The 22,436-nt window shown below is 47.4% G+C and overlaps 1 protein-coding gene across 1 annotated transcript in view; it reads left to right on the top strand.

The window, feature by feature from the left end:
• DGCR8 (DGCR8 microprocessor complex subunit) overlaps nt 1-22,436 on the top strand; it is a 256,117-nt gene that overhangs the window by 209,472 nt on the left and 24,209 nt on the right. The window contains exon 14 of the mRNA XM_078667925.1: nt 18,229-18,342. Coding sequence (XP_078524051.1) covers nt 18,229-18,342 — 114 coding nt within the window. The remainder of the gene's footprint in view (nt 1-18,228; nt 18,343-22,436) is intronic.

Below are 22,436 nucleotides of genomic sequence, written 5' to 3'. Positions count from 1 at the left end.
TCAGAGTGAACTATGGCACAGCCCTCTATCACAAATTACATTATCCGATGGACCTGGCTGCCCCTCTTTGGTGGGTCGTATCTCACTCATGAAGATGGTCGTCTTGCCGAAATTTCTCTATTCCTTAATATCCCTTACTCACTGGTACGTCACTTCTTTAAGGCAGTAAAATCTCAATTGATTAGGCTGGGTTCGGTCGGTGGGGATCCACCTGTACCTCCAATGGGATAGCCTCGCATGCTTTGTCAAAGGGAGGCTTTGAGAGGCCAGATACGGAGCTTTACATTCTGTGTGCCCAGGTGCACTATGCGGTGCATTGGTACAGACCTGCCCCCTTCATGTCACATCTGGCCATAGAACAGGGATACATGGTCCAGTTTCCCCGTCTTCTTACTTGGGCTCGCAGGCGAACTCTGCTGCATCATTCAACTCCACTGTTGGTTGCAAAACAGGGGCATGGCGTAAGTTGGCGAAGAGACTTTCCAGGCCTCTGCTTTAGCCATTGATCCCATTGCCTTATCCCTCCTTTCCAGTCGAACACGAAGCAGCCTAAAGGCAAGTGCTTCAGAAAGCTGGGGTGTCCGCACTGGGTAATATCCACTCTGGGTTGTTTGTCTCCTGTGAAGCACTATTTGCAGAGGAGGCACTGTCCCTGTTGGATATTATTTTTCTACATTCGGCTGCGGCACAATGTAGAAGCATCCACCCCTGACTTTCCGAAGGAACCCAGTGTTCTTGACACACTACACACTCTGCTCAAAGCCACAGGTCTGAGATACTTGGTCTTCCATCTATATCACGCTGCTCAGGTGGAAGCGCTATAGCTGGCGAGGCTGGCTCGCACCAAATGTGAGCTGGAATCGGAGACGCTGCTCACGGATGGCAGTAGAAATAGTGCTGTCAGCAGACAGGGCGCATTACCTCAATTAGCCGGCTTCGTGCCTCTGGATTCAAGCTAGCCTGACTGATGAAGGACGATACCCAGAAACCGGTCCCAGGATGCTTGTTCCGGTCCAGGGAGGACCTGGCTTGGCAGTTCGGTCTGGACTGTTCCCATGAGGCACAGGCCAAGACTGATTTGCATATGGCTGGGTCTAAACTGGGGTGGCATGGTGAACAAAAGAACAATGGATTTAACCCAGATCTCTTGACGCGGGAGAATGTAAGATTTATTCAGCATTCCATCCATCATTTGTTTGCCAGCTTCGTATCATTCCATTATAAGTTTCTGCATAGAATATATTACACACCTGCAATGCTGCACCAATATAATCTCTGCCCAGATGACGTGTACCAGATGTGGCGGAGCAGATGCAGATTTCCTCCACCTTGCCTGGAGATGCCACCCAATACAAGACTACTGGAGTGAAATTTCCGACGCACTCCCCCTCATAATAGACCAGAATGTCACCCGAACCCCACTGATAGCTCTACTAGGACACACTGAATAAGTGGAGGCTAGCTTTAGAAAATATGTGGTGCTTGGCCTTCTGTTGGGTAAATGTCATTGTGTGCAGATAGGGAAGATGACAAGCTCCAAAATTTAGAGAGGACTTCAAGACTTAATATATTGCAAAGATCAGTTGACCTGCGTGGGAAAGTGCCCCTTTTTGCATGGTTGGAAAGAGACCAGGGCATGAGTGTGCCCAGGGGTCCTGCCAACCATGTACCCAAGGCCTATGTTCTTTCCCTAAACTGTACTGTTGCAAAACCCAGTTGGCAACTCTCTGGCCACATGCATGTCCCTTGTGAAAGGTACCATAGGTACTAATGGCACTGTGACCAGGGAAGGCCACCAAGGGCTGCATCACTTATTGTGCCACCCTTAGGCCCTGTACCTTTGCACACACACACACACTGCCATTGTAGGCTGCGTGTTCTTTTTGCAGAACAAAGCGAAGAGGTGACATGGCACACATCCCAGTGTTGAAATCCCAACAAACCGGTGCATCACTTCGCTCCAGTTACAAGCTGCACAGCATTTGTCGTGAGTTTGCTCAAGTGAAAACATAACTCCAATATTTTTCCCAACTGAATCATATTTATTCTGTTTCATCAGTCTTTTTTTCATTCATAACGGAGGCAACTTCATTCCAAGCTTCAAATACTACAGACAGCCCATCCGGCTTTATCTTGGAACACGATGGAATTGATAGTACATCCTTATTAATAATATAGATATTGACCCAATGAATTTCAGGCTGAAAGCCCTTCTTCAGGGGTAACTTGAAATTTAAGGAAAGCCCATTAACATTGAAGATAATCTTACACAACAAAAAAACAAACTCCGCATTCATAATGTAATAACCATTCCCTTAATGTGCTATAAATCACTCTTTATGTGCCAGATTATACTGTGAGGAGTGTATGCCAAAATAAAAACACAGACTCTAGAAACTAAAAGCATGTGTGCTGTTTTACAAAAAATAAACGTGCTGTTACGCTGCAAACCCAAGGTTATTTTTTGTAAATAGAGCCATGTATTGATTTAATGAATAAACATGGCACACTTATTTTACATCTTTATTGCAAGCTTTACTTTGCCATCACGTTACTAATGCCAGTGTGGGATTTAATGAAAAATGCATCAGAGGGCATCTTAGAGATGCCCCCTGAAAAACGATCTAACTCTAGTGTCCTGGCTGAGTGGATGCTCACCACCAGACATGTTTTTGGACCTGTTGGTCGAGAGCCTGACGCTTTTACGGTCTTGAAACAATGCACATCCTGGGAATAGGTGCCAAGCCTCCTCCAGGATGGTCAGGGTACATGAAAGGGAAGCTTCAAAGGCTTGTCGCTTTTGTGAGCTACCCTAGCTATTTGCTGATCCCAGCAACTGGACCCGGTTCTGACCCCCCACATTGGGTGGGAGAATCGTCAGGAAAACCAATTAAGGAGGAGAGGTGAGTCCACCTTTGCCAAACTCACCCCTCAGGTGGGTGAGGCGAGGTGAAGCACAAATTTCAGTCCCCTGGACTCTGTGCACACTATTCCTTACTTCGGTGTACTATATACAGAGCCAGCTTCCTTCAACTACCTACCCTGAACTATTACCTCCTAGCTCCAGACCCAGAAATATTTGGGAGCCACTACAAACGTCCCTTCTCTTCCAGGGGATCCTCATAAAGTCATAAGCATTAGAATATAAAAATAAGCAATTGCAGCCTAATAAACACTAGAGCTGAATCATGCTGTAAAGAATTTCCACCATACATGAATAACATGCATTAGAAACATGAGAAACAACAATAAAGCTTGTTTTGGAACTGTTTTAATGCTCAGAAAACAGTAGAAATTCTTATAAAACACTGAAAGCATAGGAAGCTCCCAGGCTGCATTGCAAACAGTCTAAAGAGACTGAAAAGCTAACCTGTAGCTGCATGCAATAAACTGACACCGTGCCTTTAAGGCACTCCTGACCCCCAGCTTCCCATCATGCCTCAGGGGTGACAGTTAGGTCAGTTGTTCTTTCCGGCTCCTTCTGGAAGGATCCTGGCAACACAGCTCCACTCTTTTCTGATTTCTTCAGAAAAATCTTTTCACTTTTAACAACTTTTTCTCTTTACTTCAACGTTTTACATCTTTAGAAGTAAGAGACTGTCCTTTTTTGACAGATTAAGGCATTTTTAACACCTTAAAATGCCTTCTCTTTTTGACTCTTGCCCTTCTTGTGGTCATAAGAAGGCCAAAACAGACTCTCATGAGGTCTGTATCCTTTGTCTCCCTGAAGACCATGACCCAAAGGCCTGCTCTCACTGTCAGCTCCTGACCAGCAGAACATTAAAAGACAGAGAGCGAATTCGTATCTATGGCCTGTCGAGAGGAAGATCTCCAGTCAAGAAGGGCTCCAAGAGAGCTAGAACATCTTCTAGAAGTAAGTCCTCGCCTCCTTCAGCTTCAGCGTCGGGCTCTGCGCTGAAAAAAGATCTTCAAATGGGTCATTTATTGAAGAAGAGACCCTCGACAGCGGGCTCTCCATCGAGAAAAGGTATGTCGTTGACGTTGAAGATTCATCCTCTGCCGTCGTCAACCCGGCGACGATCAGCGTCGAGCAGAGACCCTCCTCTGTCGTCAACCCGACGACGATCAGCGTCGAGCAGAGACCCTCCGCTGTCAACCTGGCGATGATCGTCATCGAGGAGCAGAGACCCTCCGCCGTCGTCAACCCGGCGACGATCGGCGTCGAGGAGCCGAGACCCTTCGCCATCGTCATGTCGACGACATTCTGCGTCTAGGTACCAAGGCCATCCGTCGACGCCGGTAAGGCAATTCCACCGGCGATAGACGTCGAACGAGGACACCTCCGCCGTCGTCAACTGGGTGACGATCGGCGTCGAGTTTAAACTCTCCGTCGTCGTATCTACTGCGTTCGGCTTCGAGGGCGAGACAAACCCCTCCGCCGTCGTCTTGAAGACCTTCGACGTCGAGACCGGATCCATCTCCGCCGTCGTCTAGAAGACATTCGGCGTCGAGTGAGAGACATCCTCTGTCGTCGGCTTCTCATCGCCGTTCGACGTCGAGAGAGCGCTTACCTGCGTCTCATCGGCACCGATCGACGTCGAGGTTGCGTTCGACGTCGAGAGGACGGCAGGAGCCTAGGTCGGCGTCCAGAAGGCGTTCAACGTCGAGACAGGCCTCAGTGAGATCTAGAGGCTCAGTGGTCCTGGTGACAGTCGGCTTCACGACATTAGTTTCCTCAATCGTCCAGGAGGGCTTATTCAAAGTCGCCCACTCTGGAACTTGCTTCCTGCGTTTGCAAGTCTCCTTCACGATCCAAGGGAGCCCCTGCTGCGACTCTGTTGTCTCCAAGATGGAACCTCCCTGCAAGTCTCTGGAAGGACTTTGGAGCAACAAGGAGAATGCAGGAATATGCCAGCTCTGTGCATAGGTCTCCTTTGCAGAGGCTCGTGGACGAAGCAGACAGAGCGAGCCCTCCTAGACAAAGACAGGAGAGGTCTCTGGAGGCAAGGCGCCACAGGTCTCGCTCTCCGAGACGCGAGGACCGCACTGGAAGATCGAGAGAAGTGAGGACTTCTAAGCATCGACTACGTAGGAGAACACCATCTACGTCTTCATCTTCCTCCACCCGGTCCTCCAAGAGAGATTATTCTCCCACACTATTGGACAGCCCGTCTACCAGGGTCTCTCCCGTAGACGATATTGCCACCTACCATGAGGTTTTGCAAGGAGGTGCACAAAAGCTTAATATTGAGATGTCTGTCCCGCAAGTCACGACAACAGTGATTTTCGAAACTCTCCATAAGAAGTCAGAATCTCGACCTCTGCTGCCACTAGTTCGTGGGATCCTTGACCCAGTCATTGACACGTTTCTAACACCGGCAACCATTAAGGCGGTTCCGGCTCGTCTCTGGAAAAAATACAAGCCGGCTACCTCAGATCCAGTCTTCGTCAAGACTGATCCTCTTGCAGACTCTGTCATTGTGGCAGCAGCGAAAAAGACACATGCTGTTTCGGCCACTTCTTCTGTTCCACCAGACAAAGACAGCAGGTCCCAGGACTCGTGGGGTCGCAAGGTCTGCACTTCTGCTGCAGCTTCTCTTAAGCTCTCCAGCGCGGCGGCGTTGCTTGGCAGGTATGACAGGTCTCTCTGGGACTCTTTGGAGCGTTTCCAAGCCAAGCTCCCAAAGGAAGACAAGAAAGATTTCAGAGATAGTCACAGAAGGATCTCTGGTGGCTAACCAAGCGATAAGCACAGCGGCAGATGGCGCGGTGTTATCAGCGCACTCTTACGCGCATGGAGTATGCGCCAGAAGATCCTCCTGGTTACGGCTAACAGGACTTAAGCCAGACGCTCAGCAAAGAATCATGAACCTCCCGTTCTCCGGCTCTTCTCTCTTCGGCTCCCACGCTGACTAAGAGATGACTAGGATGAAGACAGAGTTGGACACGGTGAAGGCAGTTGGGCTGGAGATGAAAAAAGAATTTAAGCGCCGCTACAAATCCAACCGTGGCAAAGGGCCTCAACAGAGGGTTCAAACCCCTCAGTGGTCCCAAAATAAGAACCAGGGAAAGACCCAGTTTCGTGGAGGAAAGTCCAACAGAGGTAGAGGTGGTCACCAACAGCCTCTACCACGACGAGAGGAGGGAAGTCCTGAGCAGTGGCTTCCTCTGCCTCCATTGTCCACTCCAGTGTGAGGAAGTGCTTCTCAACATCGAGCAGAGTGGGCCAGCATCACAAAAGATCGCTGGGTGCTGAATATACTGAGCAATGGATATGCGCTACGTTTCCGAGCGCTTTCGAAGGACATTCCACCAAAAAAGTCTCGTCCCCATCAATTACAGCTGCTTCGAAAAGAAGTGAGAGCTCTTCTCCAAAAGCAGGCGACAGAGGAGGTTCCACCCTCCCAAAGAGGAAAAGAAGTTTACTCCAGATACTTTCTTGTCCCCAAAAAAGATCAGGAGGGCAAGTTTCGACCAATTCTGGACCTTCGACTACTGAACAAAGTCATAGTGAAGGAAAAGTTTTGCATGTTGGCCCTTCACTAAATATGTCCACATCTGCAAGTAGGGGATTGGATGTGTTCGGTGGACCTCCAAGATGCGTACTTCCACATCTCCATCGCAAAACGACATCGGAAGTACCTGCGGTTTGTGGTCAGTCACAAGCATTACCAGTACAAGGTTCTGCCCTTTGGTCTGAAGTCCGCTCCGCGAGTCTTCACCAAATGCATGACAGTGGTGGCAGCTTTTCTTCACAGAAAAGGACTTTTCGTGTATCCATACTTGGACGACTGGCTGCTAAAAGGTCCTTCACCACTGCAAGTGAGTCACGACTTCCAGTTCTGCCTGCAGCAGTTGCACGACCTCGGGCTGCATGTCAACAGGGACAAGTCAGTGCAGCAGCCCACCCAGAACATCCACTATCTCGGCTCCGTTCTGGACACAGGCGTGGGAAGAGCGTATCCTTCGGAGGAGAGACTGTCTTCCATGAAACACAGATGCATGCTTCTGCTCCAAGCGCAGAATCCAACAGTCAGGCAGGTGGCATCCCTGCTAGGATCCATGGCGTTCTGCATCTTCCTAATTCCCAACGCCAGGCTGAGGATGCGTCCTCTGCAGCAGACTCTGGAGGACCAGTGGGATCAGTCGACAGGTCGCTGGGAGGATCAGATCTCTCTCTCTCTCTCTCTCAGGCGGCCAGATCCTCACTCTCATGATGGACCCAGCAGCGGAATCTGATGGTGGGAGTCCCTTTTCACCAACCGCTATCAGTGCAATCGGTGGTGACAGATGCATCTCTGCAAGGCGGGGCGCGCACATGGGATGCCTTCAGATTCATGGACGGTGGTCGGCAAAAGAACAGACCTACCACATCAACATGCTGGAACTCCGGGCAGTCCATCTAGCTCTGAAAGCTTTCCTGCCTGAGATCGAGTCAGATTCAGTCCTGGTCCAGACAGACAACACAACGACCATGTTCTACCTGAACAAGCAAGGTGGAACTCGGTCACGTCCGCTCTCCCTGGAGTCTCAGACCATCTGGCATTGGCTACTCGCCCGGAACCTCTCGGTGGTGGCAGTGCATCTTCCAGGAGAGCTAAACGTCAAGGCAGACGCCCTCAGCAGGCACTTCGAAGATCAGCCAGACTGGGTGCTGCACGACGAGGTGGTGGCAGACCTTTTCCATCATTGGGGTCGTCCGGAAATAGATCTGTTCGCGACGAAAACACAAAATGCCACGCCTTCGCGTCCAGATTCCACCGTCCAGGGACAAGAGGGAATGCTCTTTTGATGGACTGGTCAGGGACATTTGCCTACGCCTTTCCTCCGCTGCCCCTGATCCCGAAGGTGGTGTCCAAGCTACTCGGATCCAACATGACCATGAATCTGATAGCTCCAGACTGGCCACGGCAGTGGTGGTACCCGGACCGTCTACATCTGTTGGTGCTTCCGCACAGGAGACTACCTTGCAGGCCGGACCTGCTGTCCAAAATGGGGGGGGGAGGATTCTTCATCCCAACCTTCCTTCACTGAACTTGACAGCATGGCTCCTGAAGTCCTACAATACGAACATTTAAATCTGCCTCCTGATTGTATGCATATTTTAAAGGAAGCGAAAAGACCATCCACAAGAACGTCGTATGCTTTTAAATGGAAGAGGTTTTTTCTTTGGTGTAGAGAGCATCACTTTGATCTCACGAAGGGACAGGAGCATGTTATTCTCCCTTACCTTCTGTACCTAGCAAGATCTGGCCTTAAGTATGCTTCGATCAGAGTGAATTTGTCTGCCATTACAGCTTACAGGAAGTCACCTAGTCAGCCCTCCTTTTTCCAAATGCAGGTGGTCAAGGACTTCTTACAGGGGTTAAAGAAAGTGTATTCCCCCTGTTAGAAACCCTTCACCTCCGTGGGAGTTGAACCTGGTGTTGTCTAAGTTGATGGGCCCTCCCTTTGAGCCCATCCACAGAGCTTTCTTGCAGCACTTATCTTGGAAGGCCGCTTTTTTAGTAGCGATTACATCAGCGCGCAGAGTAAGCGAGATACAAGCGCTATGTTCCAATGAGCCTTACACTGTTTTCCACCATAACAGAGTAGACTTGAGGGCGCATCCTTCTTTTCTCCCTAAGGTGGTGTCTGATTTTCACATCAATCAGTCCATTTCCCTGCCATCTTTCTTCCCTGATCCGGCGACCCCAGCTGAGCGGTCGCTTCATTCCTTAGATCTTAAAAGAGTACTTAAGTTCTACTTACAGAGTACAAAAGAGTTAAGGAAGACAGATCAATTGTTTGTTAATTATGTCGCCATGAGAACTGGCTTCCCAGCCGCTAAGAGATCCATTTCAAGATGGATTGTTTCATGCATTACCTTAGCTTATCAACTGGCGAAAAGGCCCTTACCTTTACCTCCCAAGGCTCATTCCACCAGGGGGAAAGCGGCCACTGTTGCATTCTTGCATGACGTCCCGATGTCAGAAATTTGCAAGGCCGCAACCTGGAAATCAGTTCATACTTTTACGAGGCACTACTGCCTAGAGTCTGATTCCAGGGCTGATGCTCAAGTAGGCCAGGCCTCCTTGAGGAATCTGTTCGGATAGTGTTTTTTTACTCTATCCTAGCTTGGTGTTTTTAGCTAAGCTTACTGATGATATTTACTGTATTTTCCTTTGCCCGCAGGGAGATGAGGTGAGGCTCGCTATTCTATTCTAATGCTTATGACTATTGATGAGGATCTCCTGGAAGAGAAGGATTAGTTACTTACCTGTAATCCTAGTTCTCTTCCAGGGGTATCCTCATCAGTCATAAGCAACCCTCCCGCCTCCCCGGGCAAAGGACTATTTTAAGTTGGAGATATTGTTAACCTCTTAGTTTTCATGGTTTTTCAGTCTCCGCAAAGAACTGACCTAACTGTCACCCCTGAGGCATGATGGGAAGCTGTGGGTCAGGAGTGCCTTAAAGGCACGGTGTCCATTTATTGCATGCAGCTACAGGTTAGCTTTTCAGTCTTTTTAGACTGTGTTTGCAATGCAGCCTGGGAGCTTCCTATGTTTTCAGTGTTTTATAAGAATTTCTACTGTTTTCTGAGCATTAAAACAGTTCCAAAACAAACTTTATTGTTGTTTCTCATGTTTCTAATGCATGTTATTCATGTATGGTGGAAATTCTTTACAGCATGATTCAGATCTAGTGTTTATTAGGCTGCAATTGCTTCTTTATATATATAAATATGTATGTATGTGTGTGTGTATTTTTATATATATATATATATATATTAGTTATATATATGTGGGGCGCATGTAATGTAGTGTTTCCGGTGTCCCGCGCATGGGCGGGAATATTCTAATGCTGATGAGTTTGATGAGGATACCTCTGGAAGAGAACTAGGATTACAGGTAAGTAACTAATCCTTCTTGCCCAAGTGCCAGATTCCGCACTTGGGCGAAGTACCCCCACACCCACGTTTGGGTAGATCACCCCAGCCTGTGGATACCAAATCTTGGGGTTCCACTGGACTCTCTGCACACTATTCCTTACTTCGGTGTAGTATATACAGAGCCAGCATCCTACAACTACCTATTCTGAACTATTACCTCCTAGCTCCAGACCCAGAAATATTTGGGAGCCACTACAAACTTACCTTCTTACCCAAGGGCCAGATTCCGCACTTGGGCGAATTATCCCCACACCCACGTTTGGATGGGCCTGTGGTTACCAAACAGATACATAACGTGAGGTGTTGAGTGCATTTCCTCTGAGCTGCATGGATGTTGCCTCCAGGGTTGCCCAGAACCATCAAAAGAGGTGTTTTCCCGACTTTTATATAGAATGTGTCGCTATTTATATTGCCTGTTTGGCATTGCTTATCGGACGATGTGTAAATGTTAGCTTGTTTCCATAGACTGTACATTGCATATAATTTTGGAAACTTAATAAAGAAATGTAAAAAAAAAAGGTACCACCAGCAGTTACTAGTTACCTGCCCTGGGGGCATCCGTTACAAATGTGCTGGTCGGGTTGGTAGCTATGCGCCCTATGCCAGTAGAAAGAAGGGGGGGCATCTAGAAACAGGTTTCAGAGGGGGACTTGGGGACAAACCGGGAGCTCTCAACCAGGGGCTCAGATCACAAGGGTCTTGGAAGCAAGTAGGCACAGCTGCTTCATCGGTACCCAGGCTTGGGTGCTCTGGTGCAGAGTGGATTGATCGGTTTGGCTCTGTGCGTCCTAGGTCTTTGCAGTTGCTGCTCTCCCCTGTTGTGTGGGCAGAAATCTGGACAGCTTGGCCACTCAGGAAGTCCATCTCTGTGGTGCTGACGTCCCTCAAAGGCTGCTCGGTCTTGGTGCGGTTAGGCCCTACTAGACTTAAACAGGCCTTGATTGCCACAAGGGGTTCAGGACCCTGGGTAGTGGTCCTGTGTGGCTTCAATCGATCCTGGTGTCCTCTCACTTGGTAGTGGGGACAGATCTGACCTACAGGAGCAGAGGTGCCTCTTTCTGAGAGGCTACTGCTTCGAGCTGTCCAGGAAGCAGCAACACAGTAAATAGGACTCTGCTTCTTCAGTGCCTGAAGGGAGATGGCTGGCAATTTGCAATGGGCTGCTAGTCTCCCAGGGGATTGCAGGACAAGTTGCTGGTCACAATTATCAAGACTTGGTGCAGGCAGGGTTTGGCACCTAAAGTCAACAGCAAGACTTCAGTTCTCGCTTTTCTTGCAGCTCTTCTTTGTCCTCTTCTTTTTGAGCCATCAAATCTAAGTTCCTGGTGTCATGGGTGCCACCTAAACACTCAATTTAGCGGTGTTACATGGAGTGACTAGTAGCCACTGGGCTACCTTCCTTTAGGGTATCTACAGCTTCTATCTCACCACTTCTTGTGGGAAGTGGGCATAACCTGACCCAGAGACCCTAGTTCTGCCACAAATAAGTTGGTGGATTTTCAAAGGTTGAGTCCTCATCATGTAACCCACCTTAAAGAGGGAACTGGCCTGAGAGGGACACGCCTCCTGACCAGCTAATTTTCCCACCTGTCCTGGTGTCAAATGGGCCCGGGGTGTCCTTTCCAGAAGCCTTGGTTCGCATATCAAAGGTGGCAAAGGCCCTTGCAGCCTCCTGCCTTGATGTGCTTGATGGGGGGAGGAGTTGGCCTAACGGCTAGGGCGCTCGACCTCGGACCTGGGGATCTGGGTTCGAGTCTCGGTAACGACGCCAAAACCTCCTGTGATTCTGGGCAAATCACTTAATCTCCCCGTGCCTAAAATGAAAGTGTGTCCTCATGTAACGTAACTGGAAAATATGTAAAGCGCTCTGATACCTGATTCGGTTCGGGTCTAGTTCGCGCTATATAAAACTCTGCAAAAAAAAAAAAACTTAGCCATCATGCTTGGATGAGGTGACAACATCTGCAGCCTAGAGCAGGCATTGTTTCTGCCTTCAGAGAGTGCAGGCTCTCGCCTGCAGGGGTCAGAAACTGGTCTGTGCTGGCAGGCTGGTCTACACCAGTCAGCCACGACACTAGTTGTCAGCAGGTTTTCAGGAGGCACCTCAAAGGTACCCTCTGCGTGCATGTATTAATAAATCCATCACTGGAATCAATGTGGGTTCATTTAATACGAGATGATTGATTCCAAACATCTCTAGTTTCTGTGAAGCCATCATGTACCTGGGGAACTCGTAAACATGGCTTCCCTTTCCACTTGTAATATCTAAGAATCGACTTAGACGTCACAGGGGCATATCTGCTCATGCCGATATGTCTTCACATATAGTATAGTGCACCCTGCCTTAGGGCTGCAAAGCCTTCTGTTGGGATTACTTACCTATACTGCTTGCGGTGTCTGCAGGCAGAGCACACAGGAGGAGTGCCATGTTGTTGCTTCACTTTTCTCTGCACCATGGCACGCAGCCTGATATGGCAGTTTACATGTTGGTTCTGAGGGGTCCCTTAGGGTTGTACAATATGTGCTGCAGCCCTCTGGAATCTCTTTAGCCTCATTGCCAGGGGTACCACTTTGTAGGGACTTACAAGGGGTGCTAAAGGTATTTCCAATTGAGGGAACCAGCCCTGCCAAGTACCACGCATCAAGCGTTAGACAAACTCATTTCAGTCTGGTGGTCCGCATCACCACACTGAAATGGAAAGTCACACATTTATAGCGCCTCCTGGACACTCAAAACAAGCCAGAGCACTGCTAAATTAACACAGTGACAGGCCGAAAGCTGGCAGCGCGCAGTACTTTATTTTATTTATAAAGTTTTATATAGCGCTAGCTAGACACGTGGTTCTAGCTAGCGCTTTACATACACAAAGGAAAATAGAAAAATTGTATCGCATCGCAGGATGAGGATGCATAAAGATGTAAGCAAAGACATAATACTTATGTCTACAAAGCAGGGGAGAAAAACGCAAGTGGTTGTAACAGTCAGATAACCACCATCCTTGAAGGTCAAAGTGAGAGGGGAGTCCATTAGGTTATTGATGCTTATGTTGGTTTACTTGGTCGGTAAAGTATTGGTTGAGGAGCAGGAGTTTCAGGTCCTCTTTGAAGCAAGAGAAGGAGGGGTTGCATCTAAGGTCATTAGGGAGTGCGTTGCACATTCTGGGAACGTTACCAGAGAAGGATCGGCTTTGGGTCGTTTTCCTTTTCAGTTTCGTGGGATGAGTACAAGTGAGTTGGTGCTTCTCAGAGATCAGGATTTTCCTGCTTATACCAGTTTGCTGTTTAGGTAGTTGGGCGATTGAGCGTGATGGGCCTGGTGTGTGATGCAGGCCAGTTTGTAAATACATTTACCTTCCATGGGAATCCAGCTGAGTGAGTTGAGGTGTGATGTGTTCAAATCTTTTTACACCAGTTGTGTGCTGCTTGCAGGCTGGCTCAGCTCGCTCTGGGCTCAGGCAGGTGAGGTTACAATGTTGCTAATTCAACTGCACTTGTGCGGTTGCGCAGACCGTTTCTGCTCACACCGCACATTGTTGACTTGTTCCCTGACCGGCCATAATGTGACGCCACTGTCACCCTGACCTGTCCACCGCCAATGTAATGGTGCCTCAACAGGCACTGCAGACTGCAGCACTGCATTGAGTCCAGCATCACTGAGGCCATTATTAAAATGCTGGGCCTGAGCCAGTCCTTGAGGCCTGGGCCATAGCCACTGCTGCAGGGGGAAGTCATCGCTGCAGGCTGGCCCATCAGTCCAAGTCATTAGGACTACCAGGCGCAGTTTATCAAATTGCTTCTAGTCTCTTCACTCGCTGGCAGTCGCTGCAAAAGCGAGTGCCTGGAGTAGCTGGTTACTAATCCAAGGTGCTTATGCTGCCATGTTAATGCTTTATAAAAATTTGATTTTAGCACGGCAGTGGGGGTCCTGAAAGTGATCATTCCTCATCTGCGGGGTCTGTCTGCTCAACAGTTTTCAGCTAGGTTAGTCACAGTGAGTCGCAGAACGGCAGCAATAGCTCATTTTTTGTCTGCTCCGCAGCACGAACTAGTTTTTGGTCAGGTGAGGCTGAGGTGCAGCATAGACAGCACAGTGGAGACCGCTGTGGTGACGTCCATTGCCAGCACTCCCAGGGTTGTGTTCTCTTGGCTAAAGTCTCTCTTCTCTTCCACCCCCTGCAGAGTCCTTCTCTCCTGCCTCGGATGGTTTTTGGGGTGGCCTTTTACAGCAGTTGGAGGGGGCGGGTAGAACGGCCGTCAGTCACCTCCCAGCCCCACTGCACCAAATACTACCTCCTGACCAGAAACGTGTAGCAGCAGCATGCTTGAAGAACTCTACTCCTAGCCCCCAGGTCCTGCAGGGGCCATGGGTCAATGGTCATGCACTAAGCAGGCATTGGCCCGAAATGTGTGCACTAAAGCAGAGCCCAAATGAGACATCCAGTCTTCACAATCTGCCACTCACCGGTTAGGTCAGTGAGAAACTCCTTCATGGGGAGTTGTTCATTAACCCTTTGTCAGCCATTCTCTCAGGTGGTCATTCAGGCCAGCCTGCCCATAGCTGCTAAGGTTTCAGATTTCTGTGTGACATTTTCATTATTTCATTGTAAGTAGGAGTCAGCCGCCACAGGCGTTTGCACCACTTTTAAGATCTCCTTAGAGTTCTTCACTGCTCAAATGGATCTAATCCGATTTTGGAAAAGGGGGGTGGTGATGGACAGAGTTTCTGAATGATGCAGAATACTCTTACCAAGTCAAGAGATCATGGTTTTAATCCATCACCGTTTTTTAGCTCAATGCACCATCCCAGCTCGGAACCTGGCTATATGCAAATTAGTCTGTTCCTGTCCCAGTGCATGATGGGAACAGGGCAAACCAAACTACCAAGCCAATTCTTATACTGGTAAGGAAACAAGCTTCCGGGGACCGGTTTCTGGCATCACAGCCTTCTTCGGCCCGGCTTGCTTGAATCCTGATGGTGCAATGAGCAAGGGACTCGCGTCTGAGCATACCCTCCCACACATAGTGTGGATAAACCGATTTTGGAAAAGGGGGGTGGTGATGGACAGAGTTTCTGAATGATGCAGAATACTCTTACCAAGTCAAGAGATCATGGTTTTAATCCATCACCCTTTTTTAGCTCAATGCACCATCCCAGCTCAGAACCTGGCTATCATCCCCTTTTGTATCGCTTTGTTCGCCCTAAGTGTGGCAGGGTATACTCGGACGTGAGTCCCTTGTTCACTTGGCCACTGGATTCAAGATAGCCTGGCTGATGAGGATTATGAATCCGAAACCGGTCCCAGGATGCTTGTTTCCGGTCCAGGGAAGACATGGCTTGGCAGTTCGGGCTGGACTGTTCCCATAAGGCACAGGGTCAGACTGATTTGCATATAGCCATGTCTGAACTGGGGTGGCTGAGTGAACTAAAGAATGGTGATGGATTAAACCCAGATCAGTTGACTGGGGGTGAGTGTTTGATTTGTTCAAACGCTCCGTCCATCATCCCCTTTTGTATCGCAAATGGATCTAATAGCTGATATTTATGTTTTACTAATCTTCATTGCTTGATTTTTGCTAGCAAGAAAGTCACTCATTCTCGTTAAAATATCACTCATAATTACACTGAAATTATGAAAATGGCACACACCGCAATCTGAAACTGTGGTAGCTTTGGGGAACAATTGTGCAGGGTTAGGGAAAGTAATCTGGCACTGAGGACCTGAATTGTAGGAACACAATGCACTTCTGTTATAATTGCATCAGATGCCAGGGAAATATTGGGGGTGACCATGTCAAAAAGGGGAACTTTCCTACACTCCTCTCCAAGCATTCTTTCGCCCTGGGGACAACATCGAATGTGTGTGTGGTTGGGGGGGGGGGGGGCATTGCAGTTCCCCACCCCGAGCCTTAATAACCCCTGAGGCCAAATACAATAAAAAGGGGAGGGGTCCATGCGCCCCCACCTCAAGCCTTCTTAGTCCCCTGAGTCACATTCCCCGTGGCCAAATCCTTGAAGGGGATGGGGGGCCCGGAGACCCCATCTCATGTTGCTGGCAGCCAATCAGAGCACTCACTCCTACGGGAGCAAATTGCCCCAAGGGGAGGTAAACCTTCCTTGGCCAATCAGAACGCCCACACTTTTCAGTTGAATTAGAGGGACTCTTGGGCAAGTCCCTTGAATCCAACCGTCAAGATATGCAATTTTTTAAACCCTAATTTCTCAAAAACGAAACTGATTTGCACCGAACCACAAAACGCACAATCTGTGGAACACGTTATAGCTTCCTGTCAAATTTGATGTAAATTCGCTCAGCAGTGTTTGAGGTAGCACTTCTTAAAGAAAATGCGTGGTGATTTTATGTTTTGGCACCCCCTTTTATTTGGGGGGCTCCTGTTTTGACAGTTCACCTCGAAACTAACTTAAAAAGAGCACTATTATGGAAAGAAAGTTTCATGGAGAGTCGTCAAACGGTTCCGAAAATGTTTGCACCACAAATGCAGTTCCTATGGAGACACTGACCTAACTAGAACTACCGGTGGGGGGGTGTATGTGTATGTATGAATATATATCTGGAAGAAAAAAAACATTTCACTCTAACAGAACCAGAGAAATTCGGCAGTTCCGCAATGCACTGCATATTATCTCCCACATTACATCACTCATGACCTGGTCAATTACCTCACTGATCACATCTGAAATGACTTTACTGATGAGTGTTAAACCTATATTCTAAGGTAAGTGGCTGTGGGAGTGCCTGTATGGGTGAGCAAGTGGGTGTGCCGGTGGCTGTAAATGGTGAATGAGGTTGCATGAGAAGCTGCATGGATGAATGAGCAGGTACTTTAGTGTCCATATGGGCTTGTAACGGATTACATGAGTGACTGTATGGGTGCATGAATGTGTGTTAGTGGCTCTATGGATGAGTGAATGGGTCTGAGAGCCTATAGGTTAGTGAGTGTGTGAGGTTGTGTGGGAAAGTATGTGCTAGTCTCAATGACTGCATAGTTAAGTGTGTATGTTAGTTTATCTGAGTAAGTTGGTGGATGTGTGAGTGACTGTATGGGTTTTTGAGTAGGTATGTGAGTATCTGGATGCGTGAGTGGCTTTGTTGGTCAGTGAGTAGGTGCATATATGAGTTATTGGTTGTTAGTGGCTGTATGGGTAAGTTGTTGTGTTATTGGCTCTATGGATCAGTGAGTAGGTGTCACTGTATGGGTCTGCGAATTGGAATGCCAAAGGTTGTGTGGAAGTAGATATGAGATGTTGTGGGCGGGTGTACCTGGGTGTGTGACTGGTTCTGTGGAAGATGTCATCATTGATGTCATTTCTGATGTCATCAGTAAGGTCATCAGTGATAGCTATATGCGAGTTCATAAGCCGTGCATTAAGGGGACGTATTTGGAAGATTTTTTTTAATTCTATTTCCTAACTAGGTCTGTTACCCTTGTTTTTTTCCAGTGGATTTCCAAGTTTTTTTTAAATCAATTTCCTAATTAGTAGAGAAAGGGAGCTGCGCCTCAGACGACTTCCCTCGGTTCCAGCCTTTTTTTTTTTTTTTTTTTTTAATTAAGGGAGGGGGTTGCGTGCATGATTTTTTATTTTATTACTTTTTTTTTTTTTTACATGCTTTTTTGACCTGTCAGGGTCCTCAGGATCAGGGTATTCCTTCCCTGCCCCTTTTCCTTTTTTTTATTTTTACCTTTTTTTTTGGGACTCAGCTGAAGCAGAATCCCAAGATGTCTGCCAACACTTTCCGTATGAAGTGTTGGCACTCAATTAGAGCTCTGCTTTTCCCTGCACAAGCGTGTTATTTTTTGCAAAGTCATCACAGCCACAGTTACCATTATCTCCATCTTCTTAAATTTCTCAACAACTGAACTGGTTTACAACAAAAAGCACAATCTGTGTAACAAAATCTACCTTTCTGCCAATTTGGTGTCATTCGGTCCAGCAGTTCAGGCTGCAGGTGTCTCTATAGGTATGATGGGAATTAACATGGGGGAAAACACACTTTTTTTTTTAACCCCGTTTTTTCTCAGCCCCTGCTTGATGGATTACCATGAAACTGTCCATGCACAACAAGACCTAACTTGATACTTTCGTTGGAAAATTTCAGGAAGATTTTTCGGGCTGCATTTTATTACGCTTGATCCATTTATATGTGGGAATTGAAAATGTGTCCCTAAACGTTGTTAAGTCTGGAAGAACTTGTTGATGTCTAAACAGTGATGCATCATTTGTCATGTGAATTTTCGTCGTTCCTGTAAAGCACTTTAATATCCTTAGACCGGTCTAACATTCTACAAAGTGAAATAACCTGTTTTTCTTTGTTTAGTACATGTCAGATAAAAGTGTGATTGAACTACAGCAATTTGCCAAAAAGAACAAACCAAATCTACGAATACTTAACAAACTGCAGGAGGAAATGAGGAAACTTGCTCAAGAACGAGTAAGTATGAGAAATTGGAATTGAAAATGTATTTGCCAACTTAAGTGTTTAACAATTTTGATGGATACTACTAATCACAGTTTCCTCGCCTTTGGAACATGCCCATTCTAAATCTGGGATTTTTTTCTACTCAACTCCTACGTATTGGTAGGTGGCTTTTTGCTGCTTAGCTTCTCTCCAAAAGTGACTGTTGATAATGGCTATAGGCACCACCCAAGCATGGTGATGTCTGTTTCTTTCCACGCCTTCGTGTGCAGATCCTTAGCTAGGTCCATCTTTTTTCTTGTCTGTTGATGAGCCTTTTTGGCAAAACTTTCCAATGTGCAAGATATGTCCCCTCCTAAAATGGCAGGGATGAAGCTTATTAAGCACTGTCGCAAACAGATGTTTGTGACATATCTCCGTAAGGTGAACCTATACTTTCTGGACCACAGTTACATGTCTTTTGGGTTGCGTGCCCTGATAAACCCAAAGAAGATCCGTGACCACGAAACTAAACTGTACGACACAGAATCTTTCTCTGGGACATTCCCGCGACAGGTCATCCACTCTATTCAAGTCTTTGGTAAGTCGAAGTCAGAGAAGAAACACAAGCCTTGTCCCAGCCTCACCACTTTCTTTCTCAGAAGTCAATAACATGCCCTCTTGTCTCACTGTCTGCCTAAGTCTATTCTGCAGCTGATTTTGATGCACCCCGTTTTGTGTCAATTGTTGGCACCACAACAGATTGAAGCGTTTAAGGGTGGCACCATTCCAGCTATCTCTGGCATACTTACAGGTCTCTTGCTTCAGGACGAGGCCTCCATTTGTGTTGCCCCAGTCAGGTTTGACCTCTGTAACCTCTTGCTTCTCAAACCTGCTTTGGATTCAGCTCTGGCTTCGGTGCCGACTCCGCGCACCATGATCCAGGCTTGTTCCTCTGCCTCGATGCCATAGGACTACGTGATTCTTATTGTCCTGTCTGACTCTTTGGCAGAAGCTGTGTTCTGATGCACCCAGCCCAAGTACAACTGACTGACAACAAATCCCTTTCTAATGAGTCATCCTTTGGTTCAGGCTCTGACAGGAGCCCCTCACCTTTTGGTGATTATGATTGGGATGCGCTTGTCCCTCGATAGGAAGATGACTACTTTTATATGGACCTACAAGAGGCTAACCGCTGTACACCACCTATGACATAGGATTAATTCTCGCCCGATCCTTCCATGGCGGAATCTGCTTAGTTCAACATTTTATGTTAGTACAACTTACTATAATGCGTCAATCACCTCGGAAGAGGTATCTCTGTGCGAACGCTAAACACCGGTAAAAACCAAACGCCGAAAATTAGAATAAGACTGTTCTTAAGCAGTTTCCTGAATTTTATATAATCAGGACAGGTGCGGATATAATAGAGCAAGGCGTTCCAATAACACGGGCCACCAGGTGCGTATATAATAGAGCAAGGCGTTCCAATAACACGGGTGAGGTAAGAAAAAGACCTGCCACTGCATCGTGTCAAACGAACACGGGAAACAATAAGAAGGGCTTAGTCTTTGGAGCGCAAATCCCTGACTGTACCATAGTAGTTTAGTTTCTGGTGTAGGTAACTATGTCCATTGCCCGTTAATAACATATGAGTGAGGCAACACATTTTGAAGATTGACCTTTTCTTAGTTGGTAGCCAATGCAGGGCTTACAGCAAATGTTCAGGAGCAGAGTGGGAAGGAAGATTACACACAAGTCGTGCGGTAGTATTTTGTACCACTTGCAATTTGACATTAAGGTCTCTTTGCTGATGCGAGTAGAGCGTAGTCATAGTCCAATTTGCTAATAATCAAAGCCTGAAGAAGGGTTTTCCTGTCAAAGTGGAAGATAGGAAAAAGCTTTCATCAGAAGACGCATCATGTAAAAACAACTACCTCTAGTGGCTACTACCTGGTCGTTCGTGGACAAGATCTGATCTATATTAAGGCCAACATTCTTCACTACCTGCTTGGGGTCTGGTAATGGGGCCTAATTCTTTAGGCTACCATTTTGAGGCCCAGAGTTGCTTTGCCTTCTCAAAATAGCATGATCTGTTTTCCCAGTATTTTAATTGCAGACAGTTGCCATCCAGTCTGCAATTGCTTTCATGCTATTGGAGAGATGCTCTTTGACCATGTGCAGGTCATCACTGAACGAAATGACAAGCTGACTATCATCGTATGATATAATTTCAAATCCGAAGGATCTAGCGATGGTAACTAGAGGGGCTCATAGATGTTAAACAGCGTAGGGCTTAAACAAAAGCCCTGCGGTACTCCCTTATCAATCCGCATAGTGCAAGACTTAAGGGTGCCCAGTGAGATAATCTGAGATCTATTTCCTGAAAAATCCTGCAACCCCTAGAGACCCTTAGCAAAAATGCCTATCTCTTGCAGCCTTTGAATCAACCTAGTCTAGGACGGAGTATCAAAGGCTGCAGATAGATCACCATGATTATTAGACAAGCGATAGAGGTTTTAGACTTGCAGTTCTGGTCAGTTGAGGGGAAAGCCAATATCCTTCTGGAGGTTCTACAGATTGGACAATGCTCCTTTGAACAGTTTTTGCCCTTCAACAAGACCCTGACGGAAACTTTCATGGGCACATATAATAAAACCTGCTCTTGCCCCGAGTTAATAAGTGGTACATTATCACAGATCGGCTCTGACTAACACTGCTTTTTTTGTCTAAGCACCCTGCTCCTGAGAGCCTGGTAGCACAGGCCTCTGCTTGCAGAGTTGCACCAAATTGAGCAGTTTAAGCTTATCAGAGGGTAGTGCTAAACATTTGTTGTAGTCCGAGACAATAAATGAAACCCACACAAGGATAAATAGTCAACCAATTTTGAAAAACAAACACATTTTTACATGAATTTTAAGACCAAAAACTAAGGTATCCAATAAGTATTTTATGAGAGATTGAATCTTACAGATAAGCAAAATGTTCACTTAAATGCGTCTTTATGCGGTAATTCTTTCCTGTGGGGCAAAAAGCATACACTGCATACAGTCACTTGCAAAAGGTTTCTGGGGTGGGGAGGGGGTGGTCTCCTTCAGAACTTAAGGTGGTAGGGGGCCACGGTACAAGTAACCACCAGCAGTTAGTCTTAACCTGCCCTGGAGCGTCTGGGTGCCAAGGTGCTGGTCGGTATAGTAGCTTTGTGAGCTACACCAAAGGACAGGGGGGCACCTAGAAACAAGTCTGTGAGCTCTCAACGAGGGGCTTAGTTTGTGAGGGCCCTGGGAGCAAGAAGGCACAGTAATTTCTCAGGAACCCAGCTGGGACACACTGGTGCAGAGGGGCTAGGTCAGCTGGGCTTGTGCATCACAGGTGTGTCACAGTTGTGGGTCTCTCCAGTTGAGGGTCTCTCCAGTTGAGGGGATGCTGACGTTCCTGGACAGCTGCTTGGTTTTTAGTCCGGATTGGACTCAAACAGGATTTGGTTGCTGCAAGGGGTCTGGTACCCCGGGCATTGGTGCTGTACTTCTCCGGTTGGTCCTGGCGACTTCTCACTTAGTGAGGAGTCAATCTGACCTCCTGGAGCATTGTGACCTCTTCCTTGGCAGCTGCTGCGTCGGTGAGACCTGCGAGCAGCAGAATGGTGGACCACTCTTTGCTGTTTGGTGCCTGCAAGCTGCAAGGGAGTAGCTCCTCTACTCCAAGAGCAATTGCTGGCAATTTGCGAAGTGCTGGCAGCAACAAGTCGAGTTGGTTTGTTGCGATTGCCAGGGCAGGTGCAGGCAGGGTTTGGCACCAGTAGTCCGCAACTGGTCCTCAGTTTTCCCTCTAAGCTCTTCTTGTGTCTGTCGAATCTGAGTTCCTGTTGTCAGGAGTGCCACCTAAATACTCAATAGGTTAAAGGGAATGCAAGGTAGTAGCTGTAAGAAGCTGGCTCTTCATACAGTGTACCAAACAGAGGTATGCTGTGAAGAGTCCAGGTATCCTCCGAGTGGAAAGGGTTTGCTCTAGCAACTCCAAGGGGCTCTATCTTTGGTAGGGTAGTTGAGCTCAGAGAGGAGTTAGACCTGTATTACAGGCGACAAATGGTGCACACATTCAAGAAGGAGGTATATACCAATTTCGAAAAA

The sequence above is a fragment of the Lissotriton helveticus genome, chromosome 11 (assembly GCF_964261635.1).
Source record: "Lissotriton helveticus chromosome 11, aLisHel1.1, whole genome shotgun sequence".
NCBI classification, from domain to species: Eukaryota; Metazoa; Chordata; class Amphibia; order Caudata; family Salamandridae; genus Lissotriton; species Lissotriton helveticus.
Note: the sequence above shows the minus strand (reverse complement) of the source record. Positions and strands in the feature narration are given on the sequence as shown.